This window comes from Engystomops pustulosus, chromosome 2, assembly GCF_040894005.1.
Source record: "Engystomops pustulosus chromosome 2, aEngPut4.maternal, whole genome shotgun sequence".
In the NCBI taxonomy this organism is placed as follows: Eukaryota; Metazoa; Chordata; class Amphibia; order Anura; family Leptodactylidae; genus Engystomops; species Engystomops pustulosus.
The window spans coordinates 158,561,461-158,580,221 of record NC_092412.1 but is presented as its reverse complement, the minus strand read 5'-3'; the positions used below and the strand labels follow the sequence as shown (position 1 = coordinate 158,580,221).

General features: G+C 41.4%; 1 protein-coding gene across 7 annotated transcripts in view; it reads right to left on the bottom strand.

Moving 5' to 3' along the window:
- KLHL12 (kelch like family member 12) overlaps positions 1 to 18,145 on the bottom strand; it is a 35,733-nt gene extending 17,588 nt beyond the window's left edge. The window contains exons 1-9 of one of the 7 annotated variants that reach the window (XM_072137140.1): positions 18,122 to 18,145; positions 15,290 to 15,401; positions 12,094 to 12,299; positions 10,417 to 10,570; positions 10,023 to 10,240; positions 8,418 to 8,567; positions 8,208 to 8,322; positions 6,482 to 6,588; positions 4,746 to 4,941 (exon numbers count right to left, since the gene is read on the bottom strand). In XM_072137140.1, the coding sequence (XP_071993241.1) occupies positions 4,746 to 4,941; positions 6,482 to 6,588; positions 8,208 to 8,322; positions 8,418 to 8,567; positions 10,023 to 10,240; positions 10,417 to 10,570; positions 12,094 to 12,291 (1,138 nt within the window). In that variant the 5' untranslated portion in view covers positions 12,292 to 12,299; positions 15,290 to 15,401; positions 18,122 to 18,145. Of the gene's footprint in view, positions 1 to 4,745; positions 4,942 to 6,481; positions 6,589 to 8,207; positions 8,323 to 8,417; positions 8,568 to 10,022; positions 10,241 to 10,416; positions 10,571 to 12,093; positions 12,305 to 15,289; positions 15,402 to 17,468; positions 17,710 to 18,121 lie in introns of those variants that run through there. The other 6 variants (XM_072137139.1, XM_072137138.1, XM_072137141.1 and 3 more) reach the window with 6 other exon arrangements.
- Between the last annotated feature and the right edge of the window lie 616 nt (positions 18,146 to 18,761).

The window sequence follows — 18,761 nt, the reverse complement described above, 5'->3', positions numbered from 1 at the left end:
GAGTTGGCCACGGCCTGTCACCACCAGGCAAATAAAGTCATTCCTGGGGATGGTGGGGTATTATATGAGATTTATTCCCCATTTTGCTACTGTAGCGGCTCCATTGACAGGGCTCCTGAAGGGACGTAAGACAGTGATGGTTCGCTGGAATGACCAAGCGGAGAAGGCTTTTTCCGCTTTGAAGTCGGCCTTGTGCGGGTCACCAGTCCTGGTGACACCCGACTTCAAGAGGGAGTTTGTAGTACAGACCGATGCCTCTGAAGTGGGCCTCGGTGCTGTACTATCTCAGGAAATTAATGGGGAAGAGCATCCTGTTGGGTTCCTGAGTCGCAAGCTCACCCCAGCCGAAACCAGGTACAGTATAGTGGAGAGGGAGTGCCTAGCCATCAAGTGGGCACTCGAGTCTCTCCGCTATTATCTGTTGGGGAGGAAGTTCCGACTGGTGACTGACCATTCACCTCTCAAGTGGATGAGCCAGGCCAAGGAGAGGAATGCTCGGGTCACCAGATGGTTCTTGTCTCTACAGAACTTCAAATTCACAGTGGAACACAGAGCAGGCCGGCTACAGGGGAATGCAGATGCCCTGTCCCGGGTGCACTGTCTGGCGAGTGTTCATCCCCTCAAGGTTGAACAAAGGGAGGGGGTATGTGACACAGTCAGGGGTTTGTTGCTGGATGGGAGGTATTATCCTCTCAGCTTGTGTTGCTCAGAGTAATGCAGCAAGCTGAAATCAAGCACCGGACCAAACTTCAAGCACCGGTCCAAACCGGGTTTTCAGGGTGTTCCAGCTAACAAAGCTGAGCTGGAAGTGTGCACAAGAGAGTGGAGTGAGCTCTAGTCTCAGAGGGAGAAGCTTGTTCCAAGAGCAAACACGTGTCCTGTCTATGGAGGACAGGTTGGCTGTTTTGGACTTTAAATGGACTAAGTGCTATGCAGCAGCTTCTGCAAGGTGTGAACATACACCAACAATTTGGACTATTTGTGAAGACCCTGCTACTGGGTGAGAAGGCCAAGCCTGGTCTGTATGTTTATGTTTTAAACAAGCATGAAGACAATGCTGGATTTTTGTTCCATTTGTTTTGTGGTGTGAATAAACACTGAACTGAACTGAGAACTGTCTCTTTCCCTCTGTCTGCGACCGCTACCTAGCTTATACCTGAGCAATACCCCACAATATGTATAATATGACTGTTTTAGTGTCATTTTGTGCTATTTTGGTTGGTGGTGTGCCCCAGGATTTTCTAAGTATAAAAAGTGTGCCGCGGCTCAAAAAAGTTTGAAAATCACTGCACTAGGGTGTCGTCAGCGTACAGGGACACTTTTTCAATGCCTTTGATCAGAGTTGACTTCCAAATAGCTACCGCTAGTAATTCAATGGCCAAAGCAAATAAAAAGAGGAGACTTGGGGGTATATGCTTCCATATTGTCACTCAAATGGTCTCTGATGGGTCTGAACTTATATAGACAATATCTGGGGTCTTTTCTGGGTGGGCACTAAGTATTGTCGACATAATGCAAAAGTTATGGATGGCTTCAAAGCGCATCCTGCCCATCGCCATGTGGAACATCGGGGTGTGGTACAATATGCTTGTGCTCCAATAGTCCCCGATTTTGGGCTTTTTTAGTAGTACCATTAGCAGTAATATGCCCCAATATTTCTCCATCTCTGCTGCAAAGACAGGGGTCCACCTGTGGAGTTATGCATAAAAGAAGTGGGGTTTTGAGCAATATGAAGTGCAGCATGCAGATTGGTCTGGAATACTATCATACCAATTAGGTCCTCACTAAAAAAAAAAAAAAAAAATGTAAAATAGAGGCGTGGAGCTGACAGGATGCACTGTAAAGGAGCTCCTGCTGTGCGACTCCAATCCAGCTCCATCCACAGACAATCACCTAATAAGCCACTAAGACTGCACTGCAAACCTCCTTGAACCACCCTGCGGGGCCCCCCATCTGGGTTTTTTGGACACCTACCAGGCTCCAGCCTGCTGAAGCCTACACAAGGAAGCCGGACTGGGTCGCCAGAAGTCTCATTCCTGGGTCACTGGCCTACTCGAGATCGGGACCTCCTCCAGACTCTCCAAAAGCCAGCAGACTGCCTCAGGCTTTTCTCCACAGGAATATTTTAGAGATCTGGATCAGCTCCCAGCCAGGCAGGCCTCTTCTCATCACTTGCAGGGCCTAGAATCTACTGAGGCCTAGTAGCTGGGCTCCATACCAGCGAGGTACTCCTCTCCTCCCGAAGCTAGCCGGCACCAGGAGACCACCAGCCCAGCACCTGGAGGCCTTAAACACCCTGGAAAAGGTCTCAACGTGGCACCCCTCAAAAGAGAGACTGATTTTGTTCTGGCTGGTTGCTCTACCTTGTAGTTACCCTATAGCGGCTCAGCATGGGATCTTGTATCATTTTGTTGTTCACCGAGGTGGGAAGAAATACCCTAACCCTCTGGAGCTGTATCACGTTTTTTTTTTTTTCCATTTAATGCAGCGGGGAGTATCCATCTGCCCCCCCTCCCTCCTCCTCCTTTGACCACTTACTTCCCACGGCAAAAGCTGCAGTTGAACCTCTTCATGTGACATCAGGTCACATACCTAGGATTGCGGGTTACACTCTCTATTGTGGACTACTACCCTCTGAATGCATTTCCCCTACTGCCTTTTATGCGTCAGCGCACGGTCATAACTTTTCCTATCCCTTTCTGTCCCGTGTTAACTTGGTCAAAATGTTTCAGTCCAGTTCATATTCTTTCAAAAGCTTCACAGTTGCACAGCCCTATTAGCTTGTGGAGGGGGAGGTCTAAGCTTGCCCCAGCTTTCTGTTTCGCTCCTAGGAGGAGGGTGGCTGGACCAGCGGTGCATCCCCATTGCTGCGCCAACTTCTTTTGTTGCGGACAAGAATTCATTCCCACTACCATGCTACTGGGCTTGACAAGTACACTACCTTAATGGGGTTAGATGGAGGACCAGAGGAGTGTTCTATAAGAGGGATGTCTGTATTGCTGATGTCCTCCATTCATTTCAGCAGTTAAAGGCTTCCTATAACTTGCCAAACTCATTCTATCTGCTAGATCTTCAACTCCCTATGCTATAAACAGAGGGTTTCTGGGTGACCAGTTGGTAGAAAACTCCTTTGCTGTACCCCTCATCCTCTTGCAGGCCCCGGGAAGGGCTCTCAATCCCGGTTGTACAGAAAGTTACTATCCACTCACATCAAACGGGCACCTGCACTGGCGAGGATATGGTGGGAGAGTGACCTTGGTCCCTGGATAGGGATCTCGCCCTCTCTTCACCTAAGCTGGCCTCCCCCAACCTGGGAGACAGAATGTCCCAGGTATATATCCTCCATCAAGCATACCTAACTACTAGTAGACTTTCACCCCAGGTTTCTGGACCTTGGTTCTTAATACTCTGAGACCTCTGGAACCTTCTTTGATTTATAATGGTCCTGCACTGTGGTTAGTGGGTTCTGGGAACAGGTTTGTAAATTCCTGTTCAACAAAAAAAAAAGGAGTAGCTGTCCCTGATGACCCTAAGCTCTTTCTCCCTCTGGTGGATCCCGAATTGTTCCAATCCACAGCAGAATGTGCTTTCATTACCAAAACTCTGTATTATGCTAGGAAGACAGTAGCCAAATTTTGTATGGCTGGACAACCCCTCTCTCCGTTATTGGATTTAGACAGTGAATAATGCCCTGCCACTCAAAAAGTTTTTATTTATCCATAGAAAGAAGGATAGGCTCGATAGGCGGTTCCTTGCCATTTGGGACAAATGGCTTCACACTCCCTTTACTGCAGTTCCCCAAATTGCATCCTAGACACACTCTAACATAGGAGTCTCTATCGCCCCATCTAGGCAATCCAGGGGTAGGAATATGGTGCAGGTACCTGGTTGGGTGCTTTGTGCTGTTTGTGTTTCCAATTTATCTATTGTTACAAGGGCATGTGCTACACTTTATTTGAACCCAGTGTTGGATGGTGCACTTTGCAAATGTAGGACTATAAACATGCTTAAATGTTTCTACATGTTCTTTTCCTTTCTTTTACTGTGAAAATGATCCGTGTGTGGTAGCAGACCAAGTATGCATACTGTAAAATTGTACTGTTCACTGTTTTTTGTATTTATGTGCATTGCATTTCCATCCCTTTAAAAAAAAAAAAAAAATCTTATAATACTACTGGTCTAAGCCCTGTCGAGTCTATATGCATCCCAGGACTAGCCGTAAAAATTAGGGTCCTGAGGGGCATAGTTACTGGGGGCCACCGATGTGGGCGCAGAAACCCTGGTGGCTCTCGCGCAGAAACTGCTCTCTCCTGCACGCACGGTGTGTACTACTCCTACTATCATAAACACATTTAAAAGTGCAGTTGGAGAGGAAAAGAACCATCGGGGAGAAAACACAAGTAAAAAAGGCAGAATGGCGGGGTTGGAGAATACTATGGGTCATAGATCACTGTATCTGTATTGACTTGCCAATGGCAGTTATCAATCAAATGGTCCTGCAAGGTCTTGGGGAAGGGGGGTGTCCCCTTTTGATCCTGGCACATCCTGCCAGGCTGTCACGAGACAGGGTCACATCAAACGTACGCCTGCCTCAGATATATCGGACAAAGAGCACTAAGGCGTTAATCACTAAAATAAAACATCCTTATGGCACCATATCCAAGGTGAAGTAAATATATAACTAACTGTACATGGCTATTTTTTTTTCTTCTTAGACACAAATTATCTCATTATGACCCCAGTACCTCCTAAAGTAGTGGCTCCTGCAAGGCCTCGTCTCACATTCATGGGAGCCACGGAGTACCACACCCCATCCTCTTCTGAGGTGTAATCCAAACACTCCACTGAGCTGAGTCGGGATCGCCCATCATATCCTCCAATCACATAAACACGGTCTCCAAGTGACACTGTGGCTACATAGCGGCGCTTGCGAGTAATGCTCTAAAGAGCAAGGGTAAAAAATACAATGAATACATACCATACATTAAAATTAATTTCATTACTACTCTGTGTAACACTGTATGTACAGCTTAAAAGGGACACTGTCACTAGATTTTATCCCATTAAACTACTAATCACCCTCAGGTAGGGTATGAAATGTCATATTTCTAGGATGTCATTTAAGAGAGGAAACCGCCCTCTTACATATCATACCAGGACTGTTTTTCTAGGTGCCAGAAAGAGAAAGATACATCTAGAAACACAATCCTGGTGTAATTTAAAATGAAATTCTTTTTTTAAATAACACCAGAACTGGTTCCAAATATAGAACCGTTTGGAGTGTGCACCATGCCACAACATCTACATACCTGGCATCGCACAGGGTGTGTGGACATATATAGCCATATAGAAGTTGTAAAGGGAAAAACAGCTTCCCCGATTATAGCCCTGGTTTACATTTTTCAAAATTTCTTAAGGAGTATTTCCATCTTGGACTCCATCGGAAATATAGTGGGTTGCAAGAGTATTCATACCCCTTGAACTTTTCTTTAACTTCCTACCAATGGCCGTTTTAGTTTTTTGTGTGTGCTTCAAACACCTCCCGTGTATTCTTTGGCTCTGTACAATCAGACAGATTCCAAACTCATATAGGTTTTATATTGTTTTAATAGATTAAAAAAAAAAAAAAAAAAAAAAACTGTTCTACAAAAACAGGAAAAAAAAAAAAAAAGATGATTCCCCATTTTTTTGTTACAGGGTTCACTGACAGATATAATCACTTTAGTATTTTGACAGATCGGTAATTTTTGGATGTGGTGATACCTAACATGTTCATAAAAATGTTTGTTTATTATTATTTCCAATATTTCCACTGTTTTTCACACCCCCTAGGAAACTTTGAACCTAAGTGGCATGAACACTCATACCATATACTGCAAAACTACTGTATTGCAGTACATGGGCAATATTTTTCCAATTTTTGCAAAAATTACAAGGGTGGCACAGATTCGTATTTAGCCCCTATTCAATACTTTGTATGAACACCTTTAGCAACAATTACATCTGTAAGTCTTTTGGGGTATGTCTACCAGCTTTGCTGGGATGTCTTGTCTATTCTTCTTTGTAAGACCAAGTCAGATAGGTTGGGGAAGTTCGTAAACAGCAATTTTCAAGTCAAGCCACTGAGTCGCAGTGACATTTACATCTGAACTTTTTTAACATACGGATATACATTGATGTAAACATTGTAATTTTGGCTGTATTTAATCTTCCAGCTGGACTACAAGTGTTTTGCAGCCACTACCAGGTTTTCTTCCAAGATTGTCCTATATTTAGTTTCATCCTCCACATATAGGTGATGCCCTCACCGCATGCACATCAATCTGGATATACTAAGAGGCTCCAGCCATTTATTTTATCAAACCCACAATTCTCCTTGCTGGCGTCAAAATTTAACTATAACATGCACCAGGCTGTAGTAAATATTGGAATGTAAATTTATTTCTGTGTATGTACTGGCATTTTAAAAATATTTTCTTACCGGAAGGAAACTCCACTCTTGAGTTTTAGGGTCATATTTCTCCACTACATCTATAGGAGATTGTTGGCTACCAAATCCACCAATAACAAGTAACACTTCGTTGGCTCCTTAAAAATAAAATAGATCAATATAAAAACACAAATAAATATAACCAACAAGACAAATGCACAGGTAGAAAATAAAATCCTTTCGGCTACTATCCATGAGGTTAGGGAAAAGCGTAGGTTCAAAAGTAAAAAACGATTTATTGTATAATGCAGACTTAGAATACACCTTGGAATTTGCAAATGTGGGACAGGGAAGAAACTACACTCCTTATGGAGATTTCCCTGAACCACATCCATGGCCTCTCAAATAACCAAACCAATTCTCTACATTGACCTGAAAAGATGCAATGACCATGCTGTCCACAGTTGGAAATCTATTCCTTCTCCCGCATCAGATCACTGGGCTTCTGGAATGTCAGACATTGAAGTTTAAGAATTGGACTACCTTATTCAAAACGAACCCGTCATTTGGATTTAACATTTTCATCTAACAATATTAAAAAGAGCCCAAATCCCAATCTGCCTTTATAATTAACGTTACTGGCTCCACTCGCTTTTAAAAGTTCATACGCTGTGAGGAGATAATGATGGTGACACAAGGACTTGGACGCCATCATGCATCAATGCAGTTTGCTGGTAGAGAGCCAGGTATACTTTTAAAGCCTCTTTCACACAAACGCATGAAAACGGCCGTATGCTAACGGTACAGTTTTCATATGGTTGTCATACGGGAACATTCACTTCAATGGGCAATAAGGCCATCCATTTAAATGGCCGTATTGTCCACCGTACTGTACGAAAAATGTAAAAATATAGAGCGTGCCCTAATTTCTGCAGTATTTCCGTATGCCCCATTTAAATACATGTTGCATATGTGCTGCATGTGGTTCTGCACCATTTGCTTCCGTATATATGTGCAGTATCCAGGGAGTTCAGGATCAGTGGGACGTGCATCCATCCATCCAGCATCCATCACCCAGTCATCATATGCCAGCCCACCGTATTTTATATTTTTACGGTACTCATACAATGACATACGGATGAAAAACGTCAGATGTATAAAAATTCAAACGGCACAGGAATGCAGGACTGGAGAAATCATATGTTTGTGTCAAAGAGGCTTTCAAGTGAATGGAACCAGTAATGTTAATTACAAAAGCAGATTTGTAATTGGTATTACAAATGTTTTTAAAACATTTTCTTCAGGTAAAACTGTAAATTCCTTTAAGGTAAGCAGCATAATTTTCTTTTTCCAACCCTAGAAATATTTGCATATTTCTTACACAGAATTCTCAGCAGAGCATGCATGTCCTTTAAGTCTTTGTACACCTGAATGGCCTACAAAGGCAATCTCTATTAGGAGTTAAGTTTCTTCCATGACCTTCATTTTAATCTTTCTGGTGCCTTTACCAACATTCACAAACACTTTTTTGAAAAATAACTACCAGCTTCATAGACTACACTAAGTGCACTGGACTTTGGTAATCTGAGACACTACCCTGTGCTTGGCTCCTAGATCCACAGTATCCTCTGATCAGTAAGGAGGATGTTCTTATGCCATCAGATAGACTACAGAATTAAAGGCAATCTATCCATCTCCCTCAGTGATGTAACTGGTTGTTACAATAAGCAGAGCAGGTCTCTCCTAGTCAGTACTTTACAACTATTTCTAAACATACCCAGACGCACTCGGGTTCTAGGACCCTGCATCTGACTCCGTAGTTCTGGTCGTAAGTGAAATTTCTTAGCTTCATCCACCAGGTCTCTGCATTGTAAACTGCATCTGATTAGAGGCTGTAGGAATGTAGACATGGAAGAAAAAAAATTACATAACTGTATAAATAAGAAGGGGCAAAGAAAATGTCAGAAATGTCATTTACACTGCATACCTCTGTATCTATTACATCTGTGATGTAACGTGGTGTCAACAAAGGCATGCGCACATACTGAAGAAGCTGCGGCAGAGATTTTTCCCTATGCTGCTTGTTATGTTTCACCCAGTTTATAACCGCCTCAAATACAGGCTCTTCAGAGTCAATCTGCATAACAGAAATTAAAAAATAATAATGATCAAAACAGAAAGAAAAGGTAACCCAGAATAGATTGGCACAATACGCACTGCTCAATAAAATAAAGGGAACACTAGGTCTCAATGAATGATAATACTGTATATACTTGAGTATAAGCCAAGTTTTTCAGCACAAAATATATGCTCAAAAACCTCACCTCGGCTTATACTCGAGTCAAGAAAAAAAAAACTAAAACAAACAAACAAAGTACTCATCCTCCGACGCCCCCCTATTGGCAGGTACTCTTCTATACAGCGATGCTTCGGCGCAGGGAATGTGACGTCAGCCACTCACTGACATTCTACTATGTGCGCCCGCATCAGCACACACTATGATGTAAGCGAGCAGCTGCCGTCATTATACCTGCGACAGACCCCGCAGGGACACGGAGCCGATACCAGCAACACTGTATAGAAGAGGACCTGCCAGGGGGGGGGGGGCATTATATTGGGGGTAGTGGCTTGCAGGCTATATACTACAGAGGGCTGGCAGGCTATATACTACAGGGGGCTGTGACCAATGAATTTCCCACCCTCGGCTTACGTACAAGGCAGTCCCCGGGTTACATACAAGATAAGTTCCGTAGGTTTGTTCTTAAGTTGAATTTGTATGCAAGTTGGAACCATATATTTTATAATTGGGACCAAAAAAAAAAAAATATCTGGAGATACAGAGACAATTGGATTTTACATTTTTTTTGCTCTAATGGGATCAAGGATTATCAAAAAAGCTTCATAACAGACACCTAACAACTGATTCACCAGGGGTCACAGTTGGCGGAGGGATCCGTCTGTAGCTAGGGTGTCCTTAAAGGGAACCTGTCAACAGGAGACCCATTTTTAGCACTCCCCCAGTCCCCACAGAGCATAGTACATACACTGCCAAAGTGTTTTGTATTAAAAATTGGTTTTACAGAAAAAAAGATATGTTATATTGTACCTTTCATTAGCATCTGCTGTGTGACTAGGCAGTTGCCTATTGGGAGGGGCTGGAAAGGAGCAGTTCCCCCCACCCTTGGGAAACAGCTACTCCATGTAACCTTTCAAATATATGAAAACACCCATCACTGGGCTTAGCGCCGCCCCCTGCTCCTCTACAGCCAATCCCGAGTGAGGCGAGTTATTATTTGAAAAGGTCACATGTTTCCCAAGGGTGGGGGGAACTGCTCATTTCCAGACCCTCCCATTAGGCAACTGCCTAGTCACACAGCAGATGCTAATGAAAGGTACAATATAACATATGTTTTTTCTGTAAAACCAATTTTTAATACAAAAACACTTTGGCAGTGTATGTACTATGCTCTGTGGGAACTGGGGGAGTGCTAAAAATGGGTCTCCTGGTGACAGGTTCCCTTTAAGAAGGGGACCACACACACACATACACATATATATATTTTTATATACACACACATGAACACATTTCTACCTGAATCTCATCACATCGGATTAATTTCTCTACTTCCTCTTGTTGAAGCAACATGAACTCCTCATGTTGTACCACCTCTGGGAAGTGCTTCTGGCTGTATACCTCTGCAGCCTGCATAAGGTCCAAGCAATTATGGGTCTCTGCAAAGTCTCGGATCCCTAGACAGTTGGATGGATCAAGTTGAGATTCCAGAAAGTCACAGCATGCCTGCTTGACACCTGTGTAGCGGATCACATCATTACATTACCTTTTAATTAAAATACCCCCCAATCTTCAAAATAGTGCCCCGATTCATATTACTATTACAAGCATGCTATATAAAAAATATAATCATATCACTTGCAGGTCATTACTTACCCTAAAAGAATAGCTTGTAAATCTGTCATGCGCTCACCTTTCAACTGGAGTAAGCAGGCAGCCGGCAGGAGTTCTTGTACATTTTCCACCGTTACATGAACAGTCTCTGTATAGACAAAGTCAAGTAGGATTTCCATTGTAGATGATGTAAGTCCCTGGATATCCACATATGGTTTGCCTTTCTCAGATAACTGTGGATACAAGCCAAATATAAGAAGAAAAATAAGGCCTCACTCACACTGCCATTGTGCAGATGTATATGTGGCAGCAAGCTTGCAGCTGTATATATGTCCCCGTAGACAGCAGTAGGCAAGAGTGTGGCACCGTACATGAGAAATAAAATAGAACATGTTCTATCTTTTTTTATGTGAGGGGAGGGTTCACCTTCTCTGTCCCGGGCCATTGTGTGCTCGCCCAGACTACGGCCAGGCACGCACATGTTAGACTACATTCACACAAACGTAGCCAAATATAAATGGCAGAGGTACCGCACTCTTCAAAAAGTTATGTGGTGCTCAAAAATTGGAATTCTCAGTCCACTTGTATTCAATATGTCAGATAAATTTTTGGCACACACAATTTTTCTTTGCTTATATCGGTTTTTATTTACAGTGAGAATTTCATGACATTCGGCCTTCACCTTGAAATAACTTTGTATCAAGCAATATTCAGATCAATCAAATATATAACGTTTCGGTCATTTCGACCTTTGTCAAGTGTGATCTAATTGTAATGTGGAGGCATGTAAGGTTTAGGTGAGCCTTAGGTGGGATCTCTGGGGGGAAAAAAAAAAAAAAAAAAAACAACAACCAGCTAATTAAGCAATGCACACATCGGGCGCGGTGGAGAGGAGGAGTAGGGAGCTCTGCTGGCCACTCCTCTCTCCATAGAGAATAGTTCTGCACGACATAATTACGGCCAAAAGATAGAGCATGTTCTATCTTTTTTTGTGGTACGTTGTGCTCACTGTACCAAGTCCAGGTGCCGTAGACAACTATGGGGGATGTATATGCAGCCGTATATACGCCCCCATACATTCGTGTGAATGCTGCCCTAGCACTTGGTCACTTTAAATCTTATGGACATTCTTGAGAACGTTTTTTTCTCAGCCACAAAGATGAGCTTTCTTGGAAGTCTTTTTCTATTGTCAATGGAGCATGAGCGGATCCTTTTCCCATTCCAGGCAACCATATGAACTCAGATAACCAGTTCAAAAAATTTATCTGGGAGATATGCAGTAATTCCGCATCATAACCCATTACCACCCTTAATGATCCCCACCATGGCAATAACATATAAAAGGGACTGGAAGAATAAGCATGGATTGGGCACATCTGAGAATGTAGTATATTGACATATTGGAAGTATTCAAGCCCTGCATTCAGTTGAAGCATCATGTATCCTCAATCTTGGTTTGTACATCCACATAATTCTGTCTTTGAGCTATATAGGCAGCTCTTTCTGGCTTCTGTTGGTTTGTGCTTTGATTTGCATTGTCAGCTGCGATATTTAACTGAATTTACTGAAGGTAAACTCAATTTAAGGTGTAAAAATATCAATTTTTTTTTAGTCAATTTGAAGCTGTTACACTGCCTCCCCCTGCTCCTTCAAAACTTCCCCCTCAATCTGTATAGTGTAATCTCACGCAGAAGATAAAGTATCAGCACACAGCCTGTTCTAAACCTTTAGTTCTCAACCTTGGTTTCCATCTTACCTCACTAGTAAACATTGCACAAAAATAATCACTGCAGGCAGCTAGTACTATACGGTGAGCAGGAAAATCCTTCATGTTTACACGGAGGGTCACATCACATAAGGTCTGGCTCTTGCGTAGAGAGTTCATAGTATTTAAGATGGACTTGGCATGAGAGTTTGTCATAATGTCTTTGGGAGCCATGGTGTCAACAGGCATTGTGGATTCTAAGCTGGGTAAAAAGAAATGTAACTTTTAGATCAATATATAGAAAAAGATAATTAACTCATTTTAAAATTGTCGCACAAAATACACAAACTTAGGTGAAATGTTTTCTGAATAGGATACAGAGCAGAATCTGCTAGAAGGAAAGAATTTTCTTATAAATGGTGTCACAAATTTTTGCAGAAGACTTCATTCCTGCCTGCCATCACAACGTTTCTTTAATATGGAAAATCCGATATAAATATGTTGTAAATTGTCATAACAAAATCTGTATAAGCTGTATATATATCTCTGTAATATATCGGTAATATACATTGTGCAACTTGTCCAGACTGTTAGGGGGAGGGATGTCTGGGATATGTCATTCCTATGTAACAGTAAAATTCTGTAAAAAAAAGAAAAAGCTAGGAAGCTTCTCAGCATTGCTTTTTGCATAAAGACTCGTGTGTCTAACAATGTAAAGACTTTTTACTGTAGTTGAGGGGCAAAGAGAACAGCCACACAGAACTGCTGGCTCAACACTCTCACACACAGCTACTAGAGAACAAATTGTGGAGCTCTGGTACTATGGAGGCCAAATCCTCTGCCTGCACCTCCATAAGAATTGTACCGGATGCAGAGCCAGGAGGCTGTGGCTGTCCCAGAGGATAGTGTTGTCACACAATGACCTCTACTCAGGAGAGGTTAGCCCTGGACTGAGCTCCAAGTCCTGGACACTAAAGTGAGTAATCACGACAAGGGACTTAAAATTAGTAAATAGGCGCATCAAAGTAAGAGATTAAGCATAGGGCCATTCCCACACATGACAAGGCTACTGGATTTTGCTACAGATTTGCAGCGTGGAAAGGCTGTGCAACAAATCCACACATAATACACAACGTGAACAGATTCCTCTATGGCGAAGTTTAGTTTTTACAGCATACCTTTAATTTACGAGATTATATGTTAAATAAAAAATGCTATAAATACTTTTTACTATATTGTAAAGGTTCCCCTGGTTATACAAAAAGTATACCTTATGTTGTGCCACACATTTTTATTCATTTAATTGTATTAATTATATGCTTTACAACAAAAGGACTATATAGTGATATATAGAGGAGATATTTTAATAGCTCTGTATATACCAGTGCATTGAGTTTGTGTAACTCTATGGAAACTTTAGTGTGGCTCTTAGATAAAATCCTTTCATTGACAACAAGTGTATAGGTTAGTCCTTACAGAAAATCTACCATCAAAATCAAGCATGAAAAACTAGTGGCACTTACTCATAGATCCAGACACTGTGACTGGTAATCTTCTTCTGTTACACTGAGCAGAACATGTCTCGCCCAACCCCCTGCTCTCTCCCAACTCCTTCTGCCTGTGTAATCTAGCAGCAGCAGAGACAGGAGACCTGCTCTGCTCATTGTAACACCCTGTGCATCTACAGCACTGAGAGGAACTGGAGACTACGACCACGTCCCTTCACACTCAGTGGCATAATATATAAGTTATGTTTGCTATCCATAGCTTCCTTACTAAAATATAAGAAGATTACCAGTCACAGGAAAGTCATCAATGGTCTAGAAATAGAAATATCATATATGAATAGGTGAAGCGGTTTTTACACAATCCAAAAAATAGTCCCAAACCAAAGTCTGCGGTGGTTTCCTTTAAAAGTAAAAATTCAGTCTTTATTAAATACCATTTAAAATACAATACAATTTATGAATATTTATGTATCCCCATGAACCGAGAGAGTCGTAAAATAAAGGGAAAGACTAGGTACAGCTTAATGCAGGGATCTTGAATTCACTTTTTTTCGGTATTCTATGTAACAATACTCAACAATTATTCAGTTACCATGAATTCTAATTTAGAATATAATTAAACATTTAATGCATTAACATTATTATGTAACGTATCTTACAAGCACCAGTAAACTTAAGCACCAGTAAACCAGCACCGTTTGCTTCTTCAGGAATGGTATTTATTAAAGATTTACTTTTTGTAGGAACAAATATTCTTTCTTATGTGGTATCTTTCCAAATGGATAGGGATTAGGTGATTATATCTGATTATGTTGATCCCTGCTATGTCAACACATCTACTCACTTTGCTCTCCTCTGCCATAAATCTTCTCAGATTCCCTTGCAGGAACCAACACTGCATAGCCACTAAATAGTGAAAAGGACAGGAGCTCAGTAGTGAATACTCAGCGCACATTTGACCCATGTCCAGATACATCTTGGGTTGTGTTCACACGGTGCATTTTCATTGTACTGAAAAACGCATTGCAAATGCATCCGGCCAAAACGCATGTGCATTGTGACAAAGGTGACAGTATTTTGGCCAGGAGACACGAGACAGATAGGTCAGTTTGGCTGCAGGTTAGCCACATTGTTATTGTCTAATCCACAGCAATTTATATTAGCAGTATAGTGTATAGGATTTATACACAATCTCATCCACATTCTGTGTTAAAAACCTGAATCAAAAGCAGAGTACCAGTGCAAGCTGTGAATCTGCAGTATGTACATAATTACTCAGTGATCCCAACGCATCTCTCCCTGACCTTGTTGTAGGCTCGATGCCCACAACAGAGCCTATTGTCAACCATGAGAAACTGACATTAACGTCTGTTTCTCTTGGCTGATATTCATCAGTTTTTCAAGGATTCTCATGAATTATAGTTTTATCAGTGAAAAACTGTTATAACTAGGACATGCTCAGACACAGACTGTTAAAATAACAGTTAAACTAAAAGACCTGATCTATTAAAAAGTATTCGTACATTTAAATCAGCTGTGGGCCATAAGAGCAGAAAAAATTATGAAAATCACTGTTTTGGGTCTATAGGAGCAAACCATAAAACAGAAAATGATGACCTTGGGCAGTACCATTTATTCTTGACAGATGAATACTGAAGTACAAAGAAAGTCCTTCCTGTTAGAAAACACCATGTGAATAAAAAGATACAAGACATAGTCAGATGATATTATGACCTTACCTGGGTTGCTTATTTAATGAAAATGATCTTCAAGGCACAAAACTGTAGAGCAGGTATTTAGATAGCACATCATATCAGACAAGAGGCTTCATGGTCAATGTTGAAATTAGGCCTGCAAATAAAAAGATCACTGCTGAAATGCTTTGACACTGTAAGATTCTGCTGGTTCTTCACTATATATCATTTCTGTTTCAGAATCAGTATAGTTTGCAATAGACACATAAAAAATACATATAGATAAACAAGTACTGCTCATGCAAGTATTACCAGTCTTTGGCAGGTTCCCCCAACCAGAAGGGCTTAGGTGTCACTGGATCCATTTTGGGCATTTATTGGTTTCCTTGGACCACGGCACATCTCTTGTACCGTGGCATGGTCTAAGGTAGTGATGGTGAACCTTTTCGAGATCGAGTGCCCAAAGTGAGACTCAAAAACCACTAGCTTTTCCCAAAGTGCCAACACAGCAAATTAGGCAGTAACAAACTTATTGCTACCAGAATCTTTGAGCTCCAATCCGGCACTCTTTGGACAAGACCAAGCAGCACAGGATGGGTCACTTTACAATAGCAGGGCACTACTTGAGACTGCAGGAAGATGCCATGTCTGGCAAACTCTGTGCCTGGGAGACAGCCTGTGTGCCCACAGAGATGCCTCCGAGTGCCATCTCTGGCACCAGTGCCATAGGTTCGCCACCACTGGTCTAAGGAAATAATGAATTGGAGCCCAAGCAGCTCTTGGTGTCTTATGCCAATAAATCATACATCTGCCGCAATGTAAAAATGTCTTATGTAATGTTGCACCGCCTACGTACTGATTTCATTTACACCAGAAGAAAATGCCACAATGTTGAGGCATAGGAATAATGTGCCGGTGAAACACAAACACTTCTTTAGAAGAGGTAAAGATGGAATCACAACAAGACCCTATTTGGGACATCAGGGATTAAAATATAACATTATATATTTTTAAATAGATGCTCGAATATTTGACGTCAGGCTGCGGTTGTTGAGTATAAGAGTAAAGCCAATTAGGTTATAATTGTAAAGAGTTAAGAGGGTGGTTTCGGGAATAATTTATTATCTGACTGAGGGGATCCTACTGGATGCACAACCGTTATGTACAAAGGAAGTGGCACCGGACCTTAACCCCTTAGTGCTCGTCGCAGTACTAGTAAAATCCAGCCAAAAATTATTATTTTTATCTATTTAATCCCACAAAGAAAAAACACATGTACTCCAGAATTATACTGTTGCAAAGTACAACATGTCCCGCAAGAAAACAAGTCATCAACGAGCTCTGTAGCCAAAAAAGTAAAAATGTTATGTCACTTGAAAGACGGCGATGCAAAAAAAATGCTGTCGTTCTATAGAACGTTTCTAAGTTTACTTCCAGGGAAAAGAAGTCTGACCATGGTCTCACAGGTGCAAAGTTCGTTAGTAGCACACAGAGCTGTGTGTTTTAGCGAGCCGTGCACCTGTGTGACCATGGTCACATTTCTGTCCACTGGAAGTAAACAGAAGATTTCTATAGAAGAACAGCAATCAGAGATCTAGAAACCTGTGAGGAATTGATACAGAAAATATATTGAAAAGTTGTACTGTATAACTTTTTATAAGAAAAACAATATCATTAATTTGCTGAAATGGGAATACCCCTTAAAGCTATAAAATGGCTGCATCCTTAAGGGGTCAAGGAGTGTCAAACACACTGTCCTTATATTATGCAGCCAGATTCCCAATATATCCTTACAACAGAGGGCTAGGACTCATAAGTATACGTCCTTCTGATGCTCTATCCTTTTAGCCAGAGAGGTTGTCAACAAGGGAATGCTCAGCATATGTCGCTAAGTAGGAGGGAGCAGGATAGAAACATGCAGCGTGCAATGTATACTGCCCATACAGAGGCAAAAGGGATGCCTCTGTTTGACAACATATTATCTATAGATTTGCTCAGTGCATATGCTAGGAGCTGTCCTGATACAAAAAAACGTAATGTGAATGTAGCCTAAGCCAAACCTTACAGAGTAACCCCAAATAGAGAACTATTTTATCAATGACTGCAGTATTGTGGAACAAATAATCAAGATATACAAAATGTAGCACTTCTACCAACAAATGTGCAGCCTCACAGCATCAATAAATAAAAATAAAACCTCCCGCAATTCATACAACCAACATACCTACTTATAAGAACCGCCATTCAGCGGCGCCGTCACAACCGAGTTCTCATTTCTACCAGCCAAGCAACACGACTCTCAATAACAAACACATAACATATATAAATCACAATTTCACCGATTTTCTAAATGACTGTTTTGCCCGGCGACCACTGATGACATATCAGGGTTTCATGGGAAATCTCCATATCCAGTGGTAACGGGAGTTACCGGAAGTGTCAGCAAAACACTGCCCGCCATTTTCTCGGAGACAAGATCTCACTACAGCACAATGAGTGTGCTTCACAAATATGGATCCTATAAAAGAATACTGCGTCTAAACGCTCGATTTTTGTATTGAACATGCAACTTTTCCGCACAACTCTTGGTGGAAAGGGGTTAGACCACTAGGTAATAGACTAACAGTGACTTTTGTATATGGGAATTGAAGTTGTTACACCAGCTGCGAGCAGTAACTCCAAACTAGACTGTCCAGCAGAGATGAGACTAGAAGGCAATGGCTCCTGCTAGAAGCAGATACATCCTTACCTCTCTATTGAGGCAGGTACTGGGTATTGCTGAAGGGAGGACCTTACTAGGTGCTACATACCATTTACAGGTCAATCCCTCACAACTACTATGCCAGTTATAATATTGGTTCGTTGTAATCTTATTACCTGCATTAGGTGTAAAGCTTTTTAAATCTGACGACATTTTAAGACATTCCTGGTGAGGAGGAAAATCCCCATATACTGCCACACAGTAGTATGATAGTATATGGTAGGATCAATCGGACAACCTAGGGTTAAAGTACCCTAGGGTGTCTGAAAAATAGTAAAAATTAAAAAAGCTAAAAAAAAAAAAAATTATAATTAAAAAAAACTAAGTTCAAATCACCTCCATTTCCCTAAAACTAATATAAATAAACAGTAAAAATCACAAACACATTAGGTATTGCTGCATCCGTAAATGCCCAATCTAACAAAATATAATCGTTTTTCTCTGCATTTAACCCACACGTTGCGTTTGACCTGCGTTTTCATTGCGTTTGAAACGCATATACAACAGCTGAGGAGGGGTGATTTGCCTAATTACATCACTGTTAACATTTGCGTTTACAAAACGCATTGTTAACGCATGCATTAACAACGCGTTAACACATGCGTTAACATTGCGTTTACAAACGTAAACGGTAATGTAATTAGGCAAATCACCTCTAATCAGCTGTTGTTTATGCGTTTCAAACGCAATGAAAATGCGACCAAAACGCAACGTGTGAACGCGCCCTCACAGAAAATAGTGCCCAAAGTCGAAATG